Source organism: Lupinus angustifolius, chromosome LG11 (assembly GCF_001865875.1).
Source record: "Lupinus angustifolius cultivar Tanjil chromosome LG11, LupAngTanjil_v1.0, whole genome shotgun sequence".
NCBI lineage: Eukaryota > Viridiplantae > Streptophyta > Magnoliopsida > Fabales > Fabaceae > Lupinus > Lupinus angustifolius.
This window is the reverse complement of record NC_032019.1, coordinates 13,095,210-13,111,544: the sequence shown is the minus strand read 5'-3', so window position 1 is coordinate 13,111,544 and position 16,335 is coordinate 13,095,210. Positions and strand designations below refer to the sequence as shown.

Genomic DNA, 16,335 nt, shown 5'->3' with positions numbered 1-16,335 from the left:
TGTCTACATAATATATCATGTTTTGTTTAACTTAATTGCATTTATCAAATTTTTTGTTTAAAAGATTACACTTATTTTTTATACAGGGGTAGTCAATGTAATGAAAGTTTAAAAATATGGGAGGTTTGTGTAGGTACAAAAAAGTGAGGGGTAGTTTGTGTAATTTCACTCAAACTCAGGTATGTCAGTCTAATTTACTCTAAAATTAATGTAATGAAGAGATAGACAGACACATGGTTGGTAAGTTGGGATAGACGTGTCACTACTCTAAGCGGTGGGTCTTGGCATCATACACCTTGTACTTTCTTACCAAATAGGAAATCCATCATCTCACTTATTCAATCTAGATCCATCATCTCATTTTATACAAGTAACCAGCAAAAATAATGAGTGAGGTTTACCACATTAGGCATGAGTCTAATTACCCCTTCCCTCCAGTTCCAAGAGGCAAGTTATTTTATATTCATTCTCTCTTATTGTTGACTTTGAACTAACATTAACATGATATGATGATGTTCAGTGCATTCTTCTGGGTCGTATCCAGTTCCTTCTGCTCCATATCAACCACAGTTAGTACCGACACTATCAGGTTACCCACGCCCTGATGATGGTTACTTCCATCATCTACCATCTGCTGCTCCACCTCCTCTTCCCCCTTACCCCCACTACCATGATAACTACGCTGCTGTTGCTTGCTCATCTTTCCTGAGAGGCTGGTAATGAAACTACTAGAGAATTTGATTTTTATTGTTTACTGCAATTTTTTTTTGTTGGAATTGGTTATGACACTTGCTATAACCAATCCCACTTTTTGTTTCTACTAGAGATCCATCATATATATGTCATATTTTCAAAAACTAAATGCATAGTGCTTGACTTTTTATATTACAAGATTTGTCTGATTGATATGTTTGCAGCTTTTCCTGTTCTTCAATTTTATGGTTCATGGCGGTGAATAACTGATCATGCATTAATCGGGTTTATGAGCTTTTGATTAAAACAGATAATCAACGGACCAAAATTGCATTCAAGAGAGTAGAGACATGGATTTAAAACAGTCCTCTTCAGGGTAGCCAAAGTATATTAAGAGTTAATACGGTCAAGTTATTATAGATATAAAAAGCAAAATACAATCTGATGAACAGCTATAATTTACTTTCCAGTGTAATTAATTTCAGAAGAAAATCATGTGGCATAATATTAAATATTATACAGATTGGCAAGATTAAGAATACGGTCATGTAGTAGACTTGTTTTTATTTTATTTTACCTTGTTGTACGTGGCTCATATAGTCATTGGACATATATCACTTTCTATTGGATGTAGGTGCCATTGAACTAAAAGATCTCGATAGATTGGAACTCATAGTTGTGGATCTGAATCCATTAGTTTGGAACATCATTTTCTTTTTCAAATGAAGTCCTAGTATTTGAATTAATGAAAAAGTGCTTTTACTCTTAGGATCTACTTTTTGGGGATTGTGAGTGGAAGCAATAACAAGAATATTTTTAGTGAAATATCTTTCACAAACCCCATAGAGATAGTTCATTAATAGATCAACAGATGAGTAATTCCGCTCATATGAATATCTTGGACACACATAATATTGGATGCAAACAAATGTGTGTTGGATGCACATGTCATTCGAGGACATAGACGCATAGAAACCAGATTCGCTGGTTTGGCCGGAGAATCACAAATCGGTTCGTGAGTACCAATTCGTTGTGCTATGGCAACCCAAAATGCTCCGATTCACGTATTGATACATAGTTCCAAGTGAATCACCATTAAAAATGTAATTCTTCTCATTTATGAGCTTCAAACTATGACCATTCGAATATGAGAGAGTCATAGCAAAAAAAATAGAAAAAGAGGAGAAAATAAAATAGGAGCCGCCATAGAGAAAGAGAACATAAGAAGAAGAAGGAAGAAGAAGATGGAGGCTAGGGTTTGAATGAAATTAGGTTTTAGTAGTACTGAGTAGGGTATTGGGCATACTTAGATAACCCAAAAGACTTTAATGGACTCAATTTAAATAAAAGTATTTCTTTAAAAACAAATATTGAATTAATTTTTTTCTAAAAATTTAAATTAACCCATTCATTTAGTTTTCATTAATAAAAAATATACTTAAGTGAAAATAACCAAATTATTAAATCATATTAGACTATAAATGATCCAAATTAAAGATAGAATTAAATCTTGAAAAATTAAAATAAAATATTTTGAATATATTGTTAATTAATAATCTACCATAATAATATAAGTATAAAGAATTTATTGAATATATTAACTAAATATACCTATAACATATTGATACTTTGATAAGGTAACATATTGTGTACTACATACTGTGGTATCGGCACGGAAGAGAACCATGTATCATGTGTCAATTCAGATGCACAAGCCATTAAATGCACGATTGTATGTTAGATGCAGAGGTCATTAATTAAATGCAAACAATTCTAGTATTTGGTTGCACCATCCTTGAGTGGACGATTGTGGAGCGAAGCTTGACGAGGTTCACATTATAGACAAAAGCACATGGGGCTTGGAATTCACATTGTGTATTCGCCTTCAGGGCTTATGTATCAAATACACAATGTAGAGGTATGATGGGTCTCTAGTAGAATATATTCGAATAATATATTGGTTATTAGTCAATGCTTTCACGTGCGTAAGTACAATTTGTAGAGCATCTTGTGTTGTCTCTCTTTGTATCTTCCATGCTTGTTCCCAAATATGTACAACAATTTGTAGAGCATCTTGTGTTTGTCTCTATTTTCTATCTTTCACTTTTTTTATTCAATTGCTTGTTCTCAAAGATGCACAACAATTTGTATCAGCTGTTGGTTCAGCTGAGATATAATGGATGTAAGGTGGAGTGACTGGTAAGTGTTTGTTAACCACACTTGAGATAGAGAATATTGAGTTTATTCATGTTTGAAGCCCCAAATCATATAGGATGGGTTGAATGATAGACTTTGTAAGTGGAAAAGACCTATGTAACCATTAAACTTAGGTTTTGGTTCAAGATATGGTGTCAAATTTATGTGTATCTCCTCATTTTTTCCATGATCCAATAACAATGGACTTTGACTTGGTTGAATGCTCCTAGGTCCTGATTCCTAACATATATATTTCAAAACCATGGGAACAATGGTATACATATAAGTGATTTTTCAGTTATTTAAAGCGGACCAAGTATGTGGCCGGAAAGAAGGCAAAGCATGTTCTACAAAGGAGAAACAAACGAACTCCATGGAAAGACACTCTACATAGTATTGTCATTGCAAAAAATAAAACTAGGTATTTTAAAAGGAATTGTCCCAAAGGAAAGTAAAGCTGAATATGTGGCCAAGTATAACATTAGTTAGTGAGACAACTTCTGGCAATGTATCTATTGTCTGTGAGGAAGTATGATCTTTTGTGATAAAAGAAGTAATGTATCCTCATGACATTTCTGTGATGTCATGTAAAAGGATTACTAGTTACTAATATATCTATACTTACACACATACATTGATATAGATGGAGGGTGTGGAACTAGTATTAGCATAAATGTAGGAAATGAAACATGCATTGTTTGACATCAATGAAAGGTGTATGGGGGTATACTCCTCTTAAGGAGTATACTAGTTCTTTTCAACGATTATTTTTGGAATAGATAATGATTGTCAATTTAGGCAATGACGCTAAGCACATGGTATAGATGAGGTTTCTAAAGCAACTTTAAGGTTTATGAGGCTGATAAAGAGTGTTACACATTGATCAATATGGAGCTCAGTTGCATTGTAATAACGAGAGTGCTATCCACGTGGCAAGGCGAAGTGGAGTTTGATACTCTCCAAGGTAGAGATTATTGTATATGGCTCATATAGTCATGGACTCAAATGATTCTAAGTTGAATGTAGAAGTCACTGGGATGTTGACAAGTGTATGTTGGATCCAAAAGTTATTTTATGTGGATGAATATGTTTTGGAGTAAAATTCCTGGATATGAATGAATCTTCATTAGACACACAAATCATTAGATGAGGACCAACGTGCGCTAGACACATAGGTCATTCAATGCCAATAATTATGTGTTTGGTATGTAGGCTATTGGATGTAGACAATTGTAGTGTTTGGATGTGGTGTCCTTATGTGGGACAAGGATCACATGTCCCATAATTTTCTTGTTTCCATGTCCCGAGCAAGTAGCACATCAGGAAATTTTATCCAAGTCTTTGCTTGCTTTTGATTTAGTACACATGGACATTTGGGAGCCATTCTCTACACTTAGCACATCAAGACACAAATATTTCTTAACAGTGGTTGATGACAAGTCTAGGTTCACTTGAGTTTACTTTCTTAAACTCAAATTAGAGACTTCATCTTTGATCAAGTCTTTTATGAATATGGCCTATACTCAATTTGGACTCAAAGTCAAGTGCATACATATTGATAATGGGAAAGAGTTTTTTTTGCAAGTGTTTTATAATCTCCAAGCCATTTTGCATCAAACCACCTGTGTGGAGACACCCCAACAAAATGGGATAATGCAACATAAACACCAACACATATTGGGAGTTACAAGAGCACTCATGTTTCAATCAAACACCCCTCACTCGTTTTGGAATTATGGAGTCTCACATGCTATATATCTCATTAATAGGCAACTAATTCCTTTCCTATCTCAGAAATGTCCTTATGAAGTTCTTTATGGTCATTTGCCAAACTTATCCAACTTAAGAACTTTTAGATGTTTAAGCTATGCATCTACTTTGACATCTCACAGAACAAAGTTAGATCATAAATCAAGGAGATGTGTCTTCTTAGGTTTCAAACAAGGGGTCAAAGGTTATTTGTTGCTTGACCTTCACGATCATGAAATATTTCTTTCTAGGCACGTAATCTTCTACGAACATCTCTTTTTCTTTTACAACAACACCACACATATCTACTTCTACCAATTCTAACCAATTCATGCTTTAATTGAAGATCCTTTTGGAGATCCTTCCTTTCTCGAGTCAATAAGATCAACACATACACAATCTCAATTCTCACCTCAACATATACAATTTCAGTCTAGCAATTCCATTCATGACAGTCTTATACATACACACACTCCTGTTTCTGAGTCATCTAATGAACCTCATACTCATTCTATCACTGATATGCTTGTTGAGTCTGATGCCATTGATCCATCTCCTAATTCTTCTGTTCCTAGACAATCTCAGAGAATCAGATATAGACCAAAGTACTTACAACAATACCATTGCACTTTGTATCTAAGGCAACTCCATTGATGCCTTCATCTTCTATGATACAGTACCCTCTGTCTCAACATCTCTCTTATGATAAACTCTCAAGTGCTCACAAACAGTACACTCTTGCCATTTCTATTGTTGATGAACCAACTCATTATGTTGAGACTATTAAGAAAGATTGTTGGAGACAAACTATTCAAAAAGAGTTAGATGCTCTACATAATAGTGATATTTGGATTCTTACTTAACTATCACCAGAGAAGAGAGCAATAGGATGCAAATGAGTGTTTAAAGTGAAGCACAAAGCTGATGGTTGCACTGAGAGATACAAAGTCATGCTTGTGGTTAAAGGATTCACACAAAAGAAGGTATTGACTACCTTGAAACCTTCAGTCATGTAGTAAAAATGACTACTATTAGAGTGATTTTGTCTTTAGCCTCTGCACATCATTGGCATTTGGAGCAGTTGGATGTCAGTACTACATTCCTTCATGGTGATCTTGTTGAAGATGTGTATATGAAAATACCACTTGGATTGACAATATGTGATTCATCCCTTGTATGGAAGCTTCAGAAGTCATTGTATGGCCTCAAAAAAGTCGATAGGCAATGGCATGTTAAACTCACAAGTGTTCTGATTCAATCAGGATATTTGAGATCCTCTTCAGATCATTCACTTTTCATCAAGACCATTTCATCTAGGTTTACAACAATACTTGTTTATGTGGATGACTTAGTTCTTATTGGCAATGATTTATAAGAAATCCAAGCAATAAAAGTGCTCTTAAACTCCAAGTTTAGCATTAAAGATCTTTGTTAATTGAAGTTTTTTCTAGGCATGGAAATAGGCAGAACTTCTCAAGGCATTATGCTCTATCAAAGGAAGTATACACTAGATCTTCTTGAGGAGTGTGGATTACTTGCTTCCAAACCTTGTTCTACTCCTATAGAATATAATGGGAAGCTTATACACTCCCAATCTAGATCTCCACTGTATGAGCCAAGTTCTTATAGGAGGTTGATGGGAAAGTTATTGCACTTGACTCACACTCGATCTGATCTCAGTTTTGCTGTTGGGCATTTGAGCCAATTCCTTTCTGCACCAACACATCACCATCTTGCAGCAGCCATGAGAATTATGCGATATCTCAAAGGGTCCATAAGCACAAAAGTCTTCTTTCCAGCAAAGAATGAGCTACTTATCAAAGGCTATTCTGATGCAAATTGGGCTGCATGCTCGCAAGTTAGTATCTGGATATTGCTTCTTCCTAGGCAATTCACTAGTCTCTTGGAAAAGTAAGAAACAACAAATTATTTCTCGTTCTTCTACTGAAGCAGAATACCGAGCCATGGCTTTGGCATCATGTGAAGCTCAATGGTTGGTTTCCTTATTGGAAGAACTTGGGATTATTCATACAGAACCGGTTCAATTATATTGTGGCAATCGTTCTGCCATGCATATAGCTGCCAATCTCGTTTTTCATGAATGAACCAAACACATTGAGGTGGATCGCCACTTCATTAGAGAATGTGTTCAATCTAAGCTTCTACATTTGTTACCAATCTCTTCTTCATTACAAATTGCTGACATTTTCACCAAGCCACTCTTGCCTCACTTGTTTCAGAATCTTCACTCCAAGCTTGGCATGCTTAACATTACATGCCAACTTGTGGGGGCCTGTTAGTTACCATGGATGATGTCAAGCACATTGAAGAAGAAAAGAACTTAGTTGCTTGCTGCACAAGCAACTTGTCTAAAGACATTTCTTAGACTAAGTTATGTTAGTCTTTTACTTAGCTATTATATAGGTTCTATTTTTCAGCTTGCTTCTTTTAAGCTAGTTAGTTATTTAACTAACTTCTATATATAGCCTTGTAGTGATTGAATTCAAATCAATGTGAATATTCAAATTCATTTCATACTTTTCAGTTTCCCTCCTTCTCTCTTTTCTGTCCAGATTCATTTTGTTTAACTCTTCATTCTTCACTCTCACAATTCACCATTGTTGTTCATCTCTAGCTCCAATGGAATCACAATTCATTTAGTCTCTATTTCTTTGCATGATCATGACACTATATATTGGCAGTTTCAATTTTTATTTCTTTCATGACAAATATCTAATAATGATATATATCACACATACAGTTTAGCTGCTCTTTGTTGCTGCTGCGTTTTGGATGAATGTTGCTTCTAAAGGTAGGTAGGTTCAATCGATGAGTTCAATGTATGTCATGGAGAAGAATAAATGTATAATTAAAAATCATCATATTCAGCTAAGTGAATAAAGTGATCATTTGTAATATGGATGATGGTCAATGACATATATTTTAGAACAATAGTATGATGTTAAAAATGTTATTTACAAGTTGTAATAAAAGGGCATAAATGCGATCAACTTCTAATAGGTGAACTCGGAATGATGCCATGATTTAGGGATGAAGATCACCTATTTTTAACTGTCTCATTTTCCGTCCCAAGCCAATCACATGTTGACATGTGAATAAAAGAATATTTTTAAAAACAAAAAGTGATAAAAGAAGTACTCTGATTGGCTTGGTACATGGAGTGGGACACCATTCGGGACAGGTGATCCCTATCCATGATTTAGACCCACTTCTAGCATGCTACTTCTATTTCGTCCTCTTTGATCTGACTCTATTAGTCCTCATTACTTAGAATGTCAGTGTCAATTGTTCCAACCCATAGAATTGAAATGAAATATATCGGCAATCACCAGCCTAAAAAGCCAAGGGTCAGCCTATTGAGAGAAATTATACCGATAACAATTATAATGAAAAATTAACTCCCGTAAAAATAAGACTTGGAAGACCATGTTTCAAAGTTTATAGAGAAAATAAAAAAAATGATTTAAATATTACTTCTTTACTTAGTGAGCATAACAAGCACCTGTAGCGACATCCCCACAGAATAGAATTCTATGTGAACCACTATTGTTTATTGTAGTTGGACTATCTAATGAACTTGGCTTAGTAATGTTGTATTCTAATATCTGGTGGACTAATTCTATGTGTATCACCCTATTGGTATATCTTCACATTTTGTTTTTAATAATTAAATATAAATAATATTAATTTGGTTTATTCTTATATTTGGGGTCTAATATTAGGTGTGAAAATTACCTTAATTTATAAGAATAATTTAACACCTTTTAACTCTAAATACTTACTCTATATGATCATAATTGGAGTTTTGATGATAAATTGCATTAATCATATGATTCAAGTTTATATGATGTTTCAAGACTAATAAAGGACAAAAATGGGCCAAATGACACTAACCATGTAAAAGTCACAAGTCTGTTAAGCGCACCGCCACATAATTACAAAAAGAGATCCAAAATGCCAAAGAAAATATACTAAATCCAATTTTCAGTAGCTAGAGAGTTAGGAACAGAATTTGAGACATCTCTTAGGATGATTTTGAATTTCTCTACTGTTGAGATTTACCAAGTTGGAAATTTGATTTAAATGCAAGAAAGTAGGAGTAGTGATGATGTCATTATATGTTCACTTCTTCATGACTTTGATTTCTGAATTTTTCTTTTATCATGTTATGCAAGAAAATGTTTAGCTAGGTTACTTACTTGATGGGATTGGTTTTATTATTCATGTATATAATTTGGAATTCTGTTATGAACGAAATGAAGTTGATTTCATGAATTATGATTAGTATGTTTAATGCTTACTAGGTGGCTGACCAATTGCCTAGTATGTTTTAGGAAACGAACTTAGTGAAGAAATTTGGGTTTAATAGTCCAAAGCATGTGATTTATTCTTTTTGCATAACACTAGATGCAGTCTTCATGCTTAATTGTCACAATGAGTGTCTATGCTTATATGATTGCTAGACATAGATTCATGTTAACATTAAATAACCCTCAAACTAGATGGCATGAACTACTAGACATAGAGGCATGCTTGATGGTTCATATTGTTTAAGTTTTCATTATAGTTGCTAGACATTGATCGATTTTGGTAAAGTGTTAGTATAGACCAAGACATTAGCGACTAACACAATTGAGGTGTGCACTAAAATCAACTTATATTGATAGATTGCTAGAAATAGAGGTGTGTATTTGAGTCATAGTACTTGATCTTGTGTGTAAGATTACTAGACATAGAGCTTTATAACATAAGTTGCTAAATCGACTAAAATATTAGCTTTTTAGTGATTTTTAGGTCCAATATCATGTAGAGTCATACATTTTTGTTTGCTTGATTGTTACCAATATTAATAAAACGAAATTAAGTCAATCACATATCTAAATTCCAATACTACTTATTGTTACATATTTAACATCTAGGATTAGCAAGCCCTTGATACGACAACCTTTACCCTTTTTACTTGTTTGCGACACCGTTGATAGTTTTATACTCCAAATTGGCGGTTAGAAAAACAATGTCGTTTCCAGGGGCTTGCGTCTAAATCATAGCACTACATAATTAGATTACCATTTTAAGCAATTTTAAATCCTGCATTTTCTTTTGTTTTTACTACAATTTGAGCACTAATCTGCGTTAGAGTTTTATTGTTTGTTGACAGTCTAAGATTCATCATGCATGATGAGACGTTTAACCACGACTCATTAGCTCATGCTCACCTTTTAGCCAAGAATATGATGTTCTCACAACATTTGGAGATGCTCATTTGACAGATGGTCATGTTCGAACCAAGGGTGCCTTGTGAAGTCTACTATGGTGATGCTTCGACCATGTATTGCCTAAAAACATTTGCTAAGGAGATGCATTACATGGAAGATCTTTACCTAGAAAAAGCTTCGAAGTTGGAAAACACCCTTCAGAAATTCATGGAACTAACCATGGGGAATTAAAGGAAAAATGATGCTTCATTGAGGAATTTGGAAACACAAGTAGGTGTAATATGCATGGACTTGAGTCAATTCCAAGTTTCACAACCGGAGACACCACCTACAACACTGGTTAACATCAAGCACAAACCTTCCATCCTAGTGGTTCAAGAAACAATAGGTAAAGTTGTGGAGGTATGGTCAGTAGACACATATGAATAGGTTAGTGCCTTAACACTAGAAAGTTACTTAGAGCACAAAGTTAGTGCCAATGATCACATCATTGGCATTCATCATCTTTTAGAAGAGTTGGTAACTAGATATATGAGTCCTAGGGTTAAAAATAAAATAATCACATCAACTAAGCTTAGTAACTCCTGCTGGAAACGATTAAACATCGTAAAGTAGTGTTATCAACATATCAATGTCATACTACATTGGTTGATCTAGCTCTGCGATCCCTAACAATCATAAGGCAACATCAAACTAAGGACGTCAAAGAATCACTTGGTATGAGGTAACCCATTATATAATTTTATGCACTTTAAATTTTAGCATTTTACATTTTAATTTTGTACTAATATTTTTATGCAAGGACATGTGTTATAGATCTACATTGGGTGCAAAAAGGTAAAGAAGAACAACACACATATACACTTGGTACGAGCACCAACGCGCTGGGAAAAATAAGCATGTCCAGCACCTACTCCAGCTCATTGAGCGCACATGAGGTACATTAATTTAATTTGGCAAATATTTCCTATACACTAAGCAAAGTCTTCATCTCTTAGCGTGATTCCTCATGCGCTAAACGACTCTAGTTTCGATGAGAACATTGCTTATTGTGTTGGCTGTATGTTTCATGCTAAGCACATTTAGAAGGTCTGTTACTTAATTATTCTCTATTTCATTTGCACTGAGTACAATCCCATATGTTGAGCGCACCACCCATTATGTTGAGCGGCTCTAGTTTCGCTTAGTGCAACTTCTATGGTTGGAACAGTTTTCTGACACATTTGCTGAGCGCAACCCTTGTGCTTAATGGTGGAGGGAATCAAAACATCTACGTTGAGTGCAAGCTTTGTTCTTACTAAATCCATTAACATATTGTTTTTCACACTGAGCGCGCCTATGCAATGAGCATTCCTATTAAAATATAGTTGTTGGCACTAAGCACAAGTGTTGGGCTGAACGCACCTATCACAAATTAGACCTCATAAAAAGAACTACCACACCCATGACAGAGAATTGGTGGCACTAGTGTTTGCCTTAAAGACATGAAGACACTATTTGTATTGGTGAAAGTTAGAAGTGTTCTATGACCAGAAGAGTTTAAGATATTTTTTTAATCAAAATAAGTTGAACATGAGGCAACAAAGATGGGTCGAACTCTTGAAGGATTACGACTTTGAACTTTAGTATCATCTGTGAAAGGAAAATGTAGTAGCAGAGGCATTAAGTGAAAAATCATTACACTTGGTGACGATGATGGTAAGAGAACTAGAATTGTTGAAAGTCCTCAAAGATATGAATTTGGTCGTCCATATCTCAGAAGACAAGATAGTTTGGGAACAATGAGAATCACTAACGAGTTCTGGGAGTAGATGAAAGAATTGCAAAGCGTAAGACTGAGATTGAAACTAAGAGCGAGGTGAATTAGTTGACTTAAAAATTATGACCACCTTTTCTGCAATATCAAGAGTCAAGAGCAGCGGAAATAATTTGTAGAAAATAATAAGTAAATAAATGAAGAAATAAATAGAGAAGAGAGTACACCAAAATTTTATACTAGTTCAGCTTCTTGTCCACCGAAGGCTACATCCTCTTGCAGCAAAAGAGATTTTTCACTAAATATTATGAGTTGTAATTACAATATCTCACCCCAAGACTTCTATGTACCTTACACACTCACTAATACTTATCACCTTGAAGAACACCTTTCCAAGTAACTCTATCCCTTTTTTTATCAAACCCCGTGAAAGAAAAGTATTTACAATGAATGAAGAATTATAACAGTGGCTTGGATTACCTTTACAAGTATGAAATGTAATATCACTTGCAATCCAATAAATCTCTTGTATACTAAGTAATATTGCTCAATAGGTTTGTAAAACTTTGAAACTATTACTTCAAGTAACTCAGAAAAATTTTCTTTCGAGAGTTCAAGAACTGAGTGCAAAAGTGCAGAAAAATAGTGAGAGAATTTTTCAGAATCGTGTGAGAGTTGTATGAAAGCTATGTGTTGTAATTATGAGTTTCAATGCCTTTATATAGGCTTTCCAGCCAGCCAAAATGCCTTTTTGAAAGGATAGGAATTGATTGGAATAAAACCATGTCTTTTGGGTTGAAACCCATTCATTTAAATTTTAAAGTGTTTCAATTTTCTTTTAAAAATAGTTTGAGCATTAGTACTACTGTATAATCAAGAGTATAGGATAGAAGTACCTATTTAGACTTAGACTAAAAGTCTTGAATATTTTGAAGCTTGAATCTTCATTGTCTTCATAAGCATTCTTCCTTTTCTTCTTTTTGGTGATGTTGGTGTCTTCATCAAAACCGTGTCAATGTCAAGAGTAAAGATCTTCTTCACACAAAGGACTAACCAAGAAATTCAAAGTCAAAGATCACTTGTGGAACAAGAAAGAAAACAAAAATTCAAGAAGGGGTGAGCGAAATGTAAGTATTAAATGACAACTAAGAGGGGTGAATTAGTTGTCTGGTTTATCTATCCAATTTTTCTGCTGAGAAAATGAGAGTTTGTTGCTACAGAAATAATGCCGAAAAATTGCAAAGTAGAAAATATAAAAGTAAGAAAGTAAAGAGAAGAGAGAAAGTACTTAGAGGTTTAATATTGGTTCACCTTCTTCCCCTTCTCACCACACCCTTGGGATGAAAAGTTTACAACAATGGATGAAGAAGACTTTCTAGGGAAAGGATTGCCTTATATGATATAAAATTGCTACAACTTTCATTCCTCTTGCTCTTTCAACACATAATATACAATGCTAAGATGTGTTTCAGTTTGGAAAACTTTATAACAATGGCCTTTAAAAGTGCATTCCTCCGAAAGTTTGGAACAAAAGATGCATGAAAAAGTGCATAGAATTGTATATGAAAGTTGTGTGAATTATTTGAAAGATTGGATTATGAATGGTGTCACGAAGTGGGTGTTCCATGGCCTTTAAATAGGCTTCCAACCAGCCAATATACCCTTACACGAACGTGAGACACGATTAGAATGAAACCCATTCAGTTTGGGGAAAGCTATTGAGTTTGGATTTGAAAATCTTGTTAAAAGATCTCTGTAATCGGTTACTAAAGCATGTAATCAATTACCCAAACATTTGATCCATTTGAATAATCGGTTACTGCTTACAATAATCAGTTACACTATGTTTATTTTTTATGGGTAACTCATTACTCAATCTGGTAACCTATTACACATTTCCAGTAACATGTTATTCACTATTACATAGTTCAAGTAACTTGTTACGTCGGTCTAGTAACCTGTTACCCAAATCAAGTAACTAGTTACTTAGCATTTTGAAAATTGTTTTATTTTGATTAAGAGTTCCAATAATTTGCAAACTTGTGTGTTCACTTATTGAGTATTACTAATAATTTAATTTAGAGCGTAAAGATAGAAGTACCTATTGAAGACTTTTAAACTCTACCTTGCCTTGGAGCTTGATCTTCTATGCCTTCAAAATCTTCTTTCGTTTCCTTCTTTATGTGATCTTGTGTCTTTATCAAGACCATTCCAAGGTCAGGAGCAAAATCTTCTTCATAATCTCCATGTTTTTTATGATTACAAACCAACATCATTTTGAAAGTGGAGTTTTATGAGATTAGTATTTGACATGGTTGAATTATGTATGCTCCCCCTTTATTTTTATGTATGTGCCTAAAAAGATATAGACAAAAAACACAACTCCAACATTTTCCCCCTTTTGACTTCATCAAAAAGAAAGAAAAGTCAAATGTCCAGCACAATATTGAAAGTGTGCATGTCAAGAGGAACACTTTGGAAAGCTCTCCTTGAACGTCATGGTTTTGATGAGGACAACGTGTGCCTAAAAGTGCTTGAAGATAACCAACAATTCAACGTGCTTAAGTCTTTTATTTGGTACTAGGCTTAGACTAGTTTCTAGTTTAAGTTGAGTCGAAGGCTTAGGGCACCTAATACATGTCTCACATGCATTTATCTTTAAATCATTTCATCCATGAGATATGTTCATGCATTACATAAATACATGTATATATGCATTCTAGGCATAAAACTAAGTGTCAAACATGTATTATCTAAGTGCATAACATATTTGATGTTCTCTATTTGAAAATACATATTTTATTTAGTGTTAATCGATTAACCATACCTTTAATCGATTAACCCAACTGCTGTGAAAAGTGGTTGCTACTGGAACACGTTTTTGAAATGCAGTTAATCGATTAAGGCTTTACGTTAATCGATTAACCTAACTGATTTTTAAGTTGTTGAAACTGAAAAACTGAAAAACAGAATCAGTTATGATTTTTAGTCCCGTTAATCGATTAAGAAGGCATTTAATCGATTATCTGGGGTTCTGGACTGATTCTTTATAAACTGCGTTTTCAGAATTAATCTCATAAGTTGCATGTTGCATTTATTAGAGAGTTAGAGCATTCTACGTGTTAATTGTTGCATCTATTTGTTAAGTGCATTAGTGAGTTTAGAAATGAGAGATTCCTTGCTTTAGGATTGAGTGCATTTCATGTTATAATCTCTCACGTTTTCCCTCACATGTTCATGCATATTTTGATGCGTTTTTTCATGAATTTTATGATTCTGTAACTTCTGTTTTCATAACTAATACTTGTCATTTCACATGAGTTTGTGTTAGATGTGCATTAGAGTAAAGCCTTCATGTTGTATTTGAGCTTAGGTATAGCTTAATATTACTCTTGTAATTCTTGTATAATTGTTGTGAAAGGGAATCTCTTGGTGTCGTATCACCAGTAGAGATTGTGTGTTTCTTCATAGCTTAGAGTGTAAGAAAAGGAAAGAACGAGAGATTCTTTGGCTGGGGCTACGCCGAAAGAAACGTTTTCTTTATCGGTAGGAAGGGAGTCAAACCATTGGATAGTTTCTTTGATTTCTTGTCATTTGCTAAGTGTTGTAATTGGATAATGTGTTTGTAAATTACATTGATTCGATTATAGTGAAGGAAATCTCCCAAGTCAGCCGGGAGGCCTGGATGTAGTTTGCAGTGGACAGCAAACGAACCAGGATAAAAATTCGATTTGCAGGATTTGTTTCTCTCTCTCTCTTTACTGTTTTCAATCGATTTAATTTGTATATTTGATTCAACTAATACATTCTGTTCTTTTGTTGTATTGCAAGCTATTCTGATATACAAATTTGTAAGCTCTGTATTCGTTCTGTTATCGGTTATTTGTTTCGCATTTAATCGTTTCTGTAATTGCTTACTGGTTCTGTTTAATCGATTAATATTCCTGTGTTAATCGATTATACTGTTTCTATTAATCGATTAAAATAGTTTCTGTTTAAAACTGTTTTTTGTGTTAATCGATTAAGACTGTGCTTATAATCGATTATCCTTTTCTCCTTAATCGATTAAATAGGGTTGATTCAGCATTAAGTGTTGATTTGCGAAAAGCGGTAATTCTAACCGCGACACCTATTCAACCCCCCCCTTCTAGGTGTATTGTAACCACTGATACCTAACAAGTGGTATCAGAGCTAGTACGAAGTGCTAGCTCAACCGCGTATTCGTGATCCTAAAGGGAAAAGGAATGGGTTCTTCAAATCCATTTGGTGGTGATGGGTCATCCATTAATCGACCACCAATATTCAGTGGTGAAGGGTATGCCTACTGGAAAGTGCGCATGCAAATTTTTATTGAGGCCATAGACTCGGATATTTGGGAATCCGTAGTCAACGGCCCTTACGTTCCACAACATCTTGTGGACGATCAACCTAAAGATAAACCGAAAAGTTTATGGACCGATGATGAGCGCAAAAAGGTCCAGCATAACCTGCGCGCCAAAAACATCATCACATCGGCCCTATCATATGATGAATTCTTTAGGGTCTCGCAGTGCCATAATGCGAAAGAAATGTGGGACACTTTACAAGTGACTCACGAAGGCACTAGCGAAGTCAAGCGCGCAAGACTGAACGCGCTGACCCACGAATATGAGGAAGCTTCAAGAGCACGAATGGAGCTGGGTCGCTTAACCATGAATGAAGAAT

General features: G+C 34.6%; 1 protein-coding gene across 1 annotated transcript; it reads left to right on the top strand.

Moving 5' to 3' along the window:
• Positions 319–7,612, top strand: LOC109359602 (cysteine-rich and transmembrane domain-containing protein A-like). The gene is made up of 3 exons (XM_019604303.1): positions 319–447; positions 521–716; positions 7,400–7,612. Exons 1-3 carry the CDS (start codon positions 387–389, stop codon positions 7,446–7,448), a joined length of 306 nt encoding a protein of 101 aa, XP_019459848.1. The 5' UTR covers positions 319–386; the 3' UTR covers positions 7,449–7,612.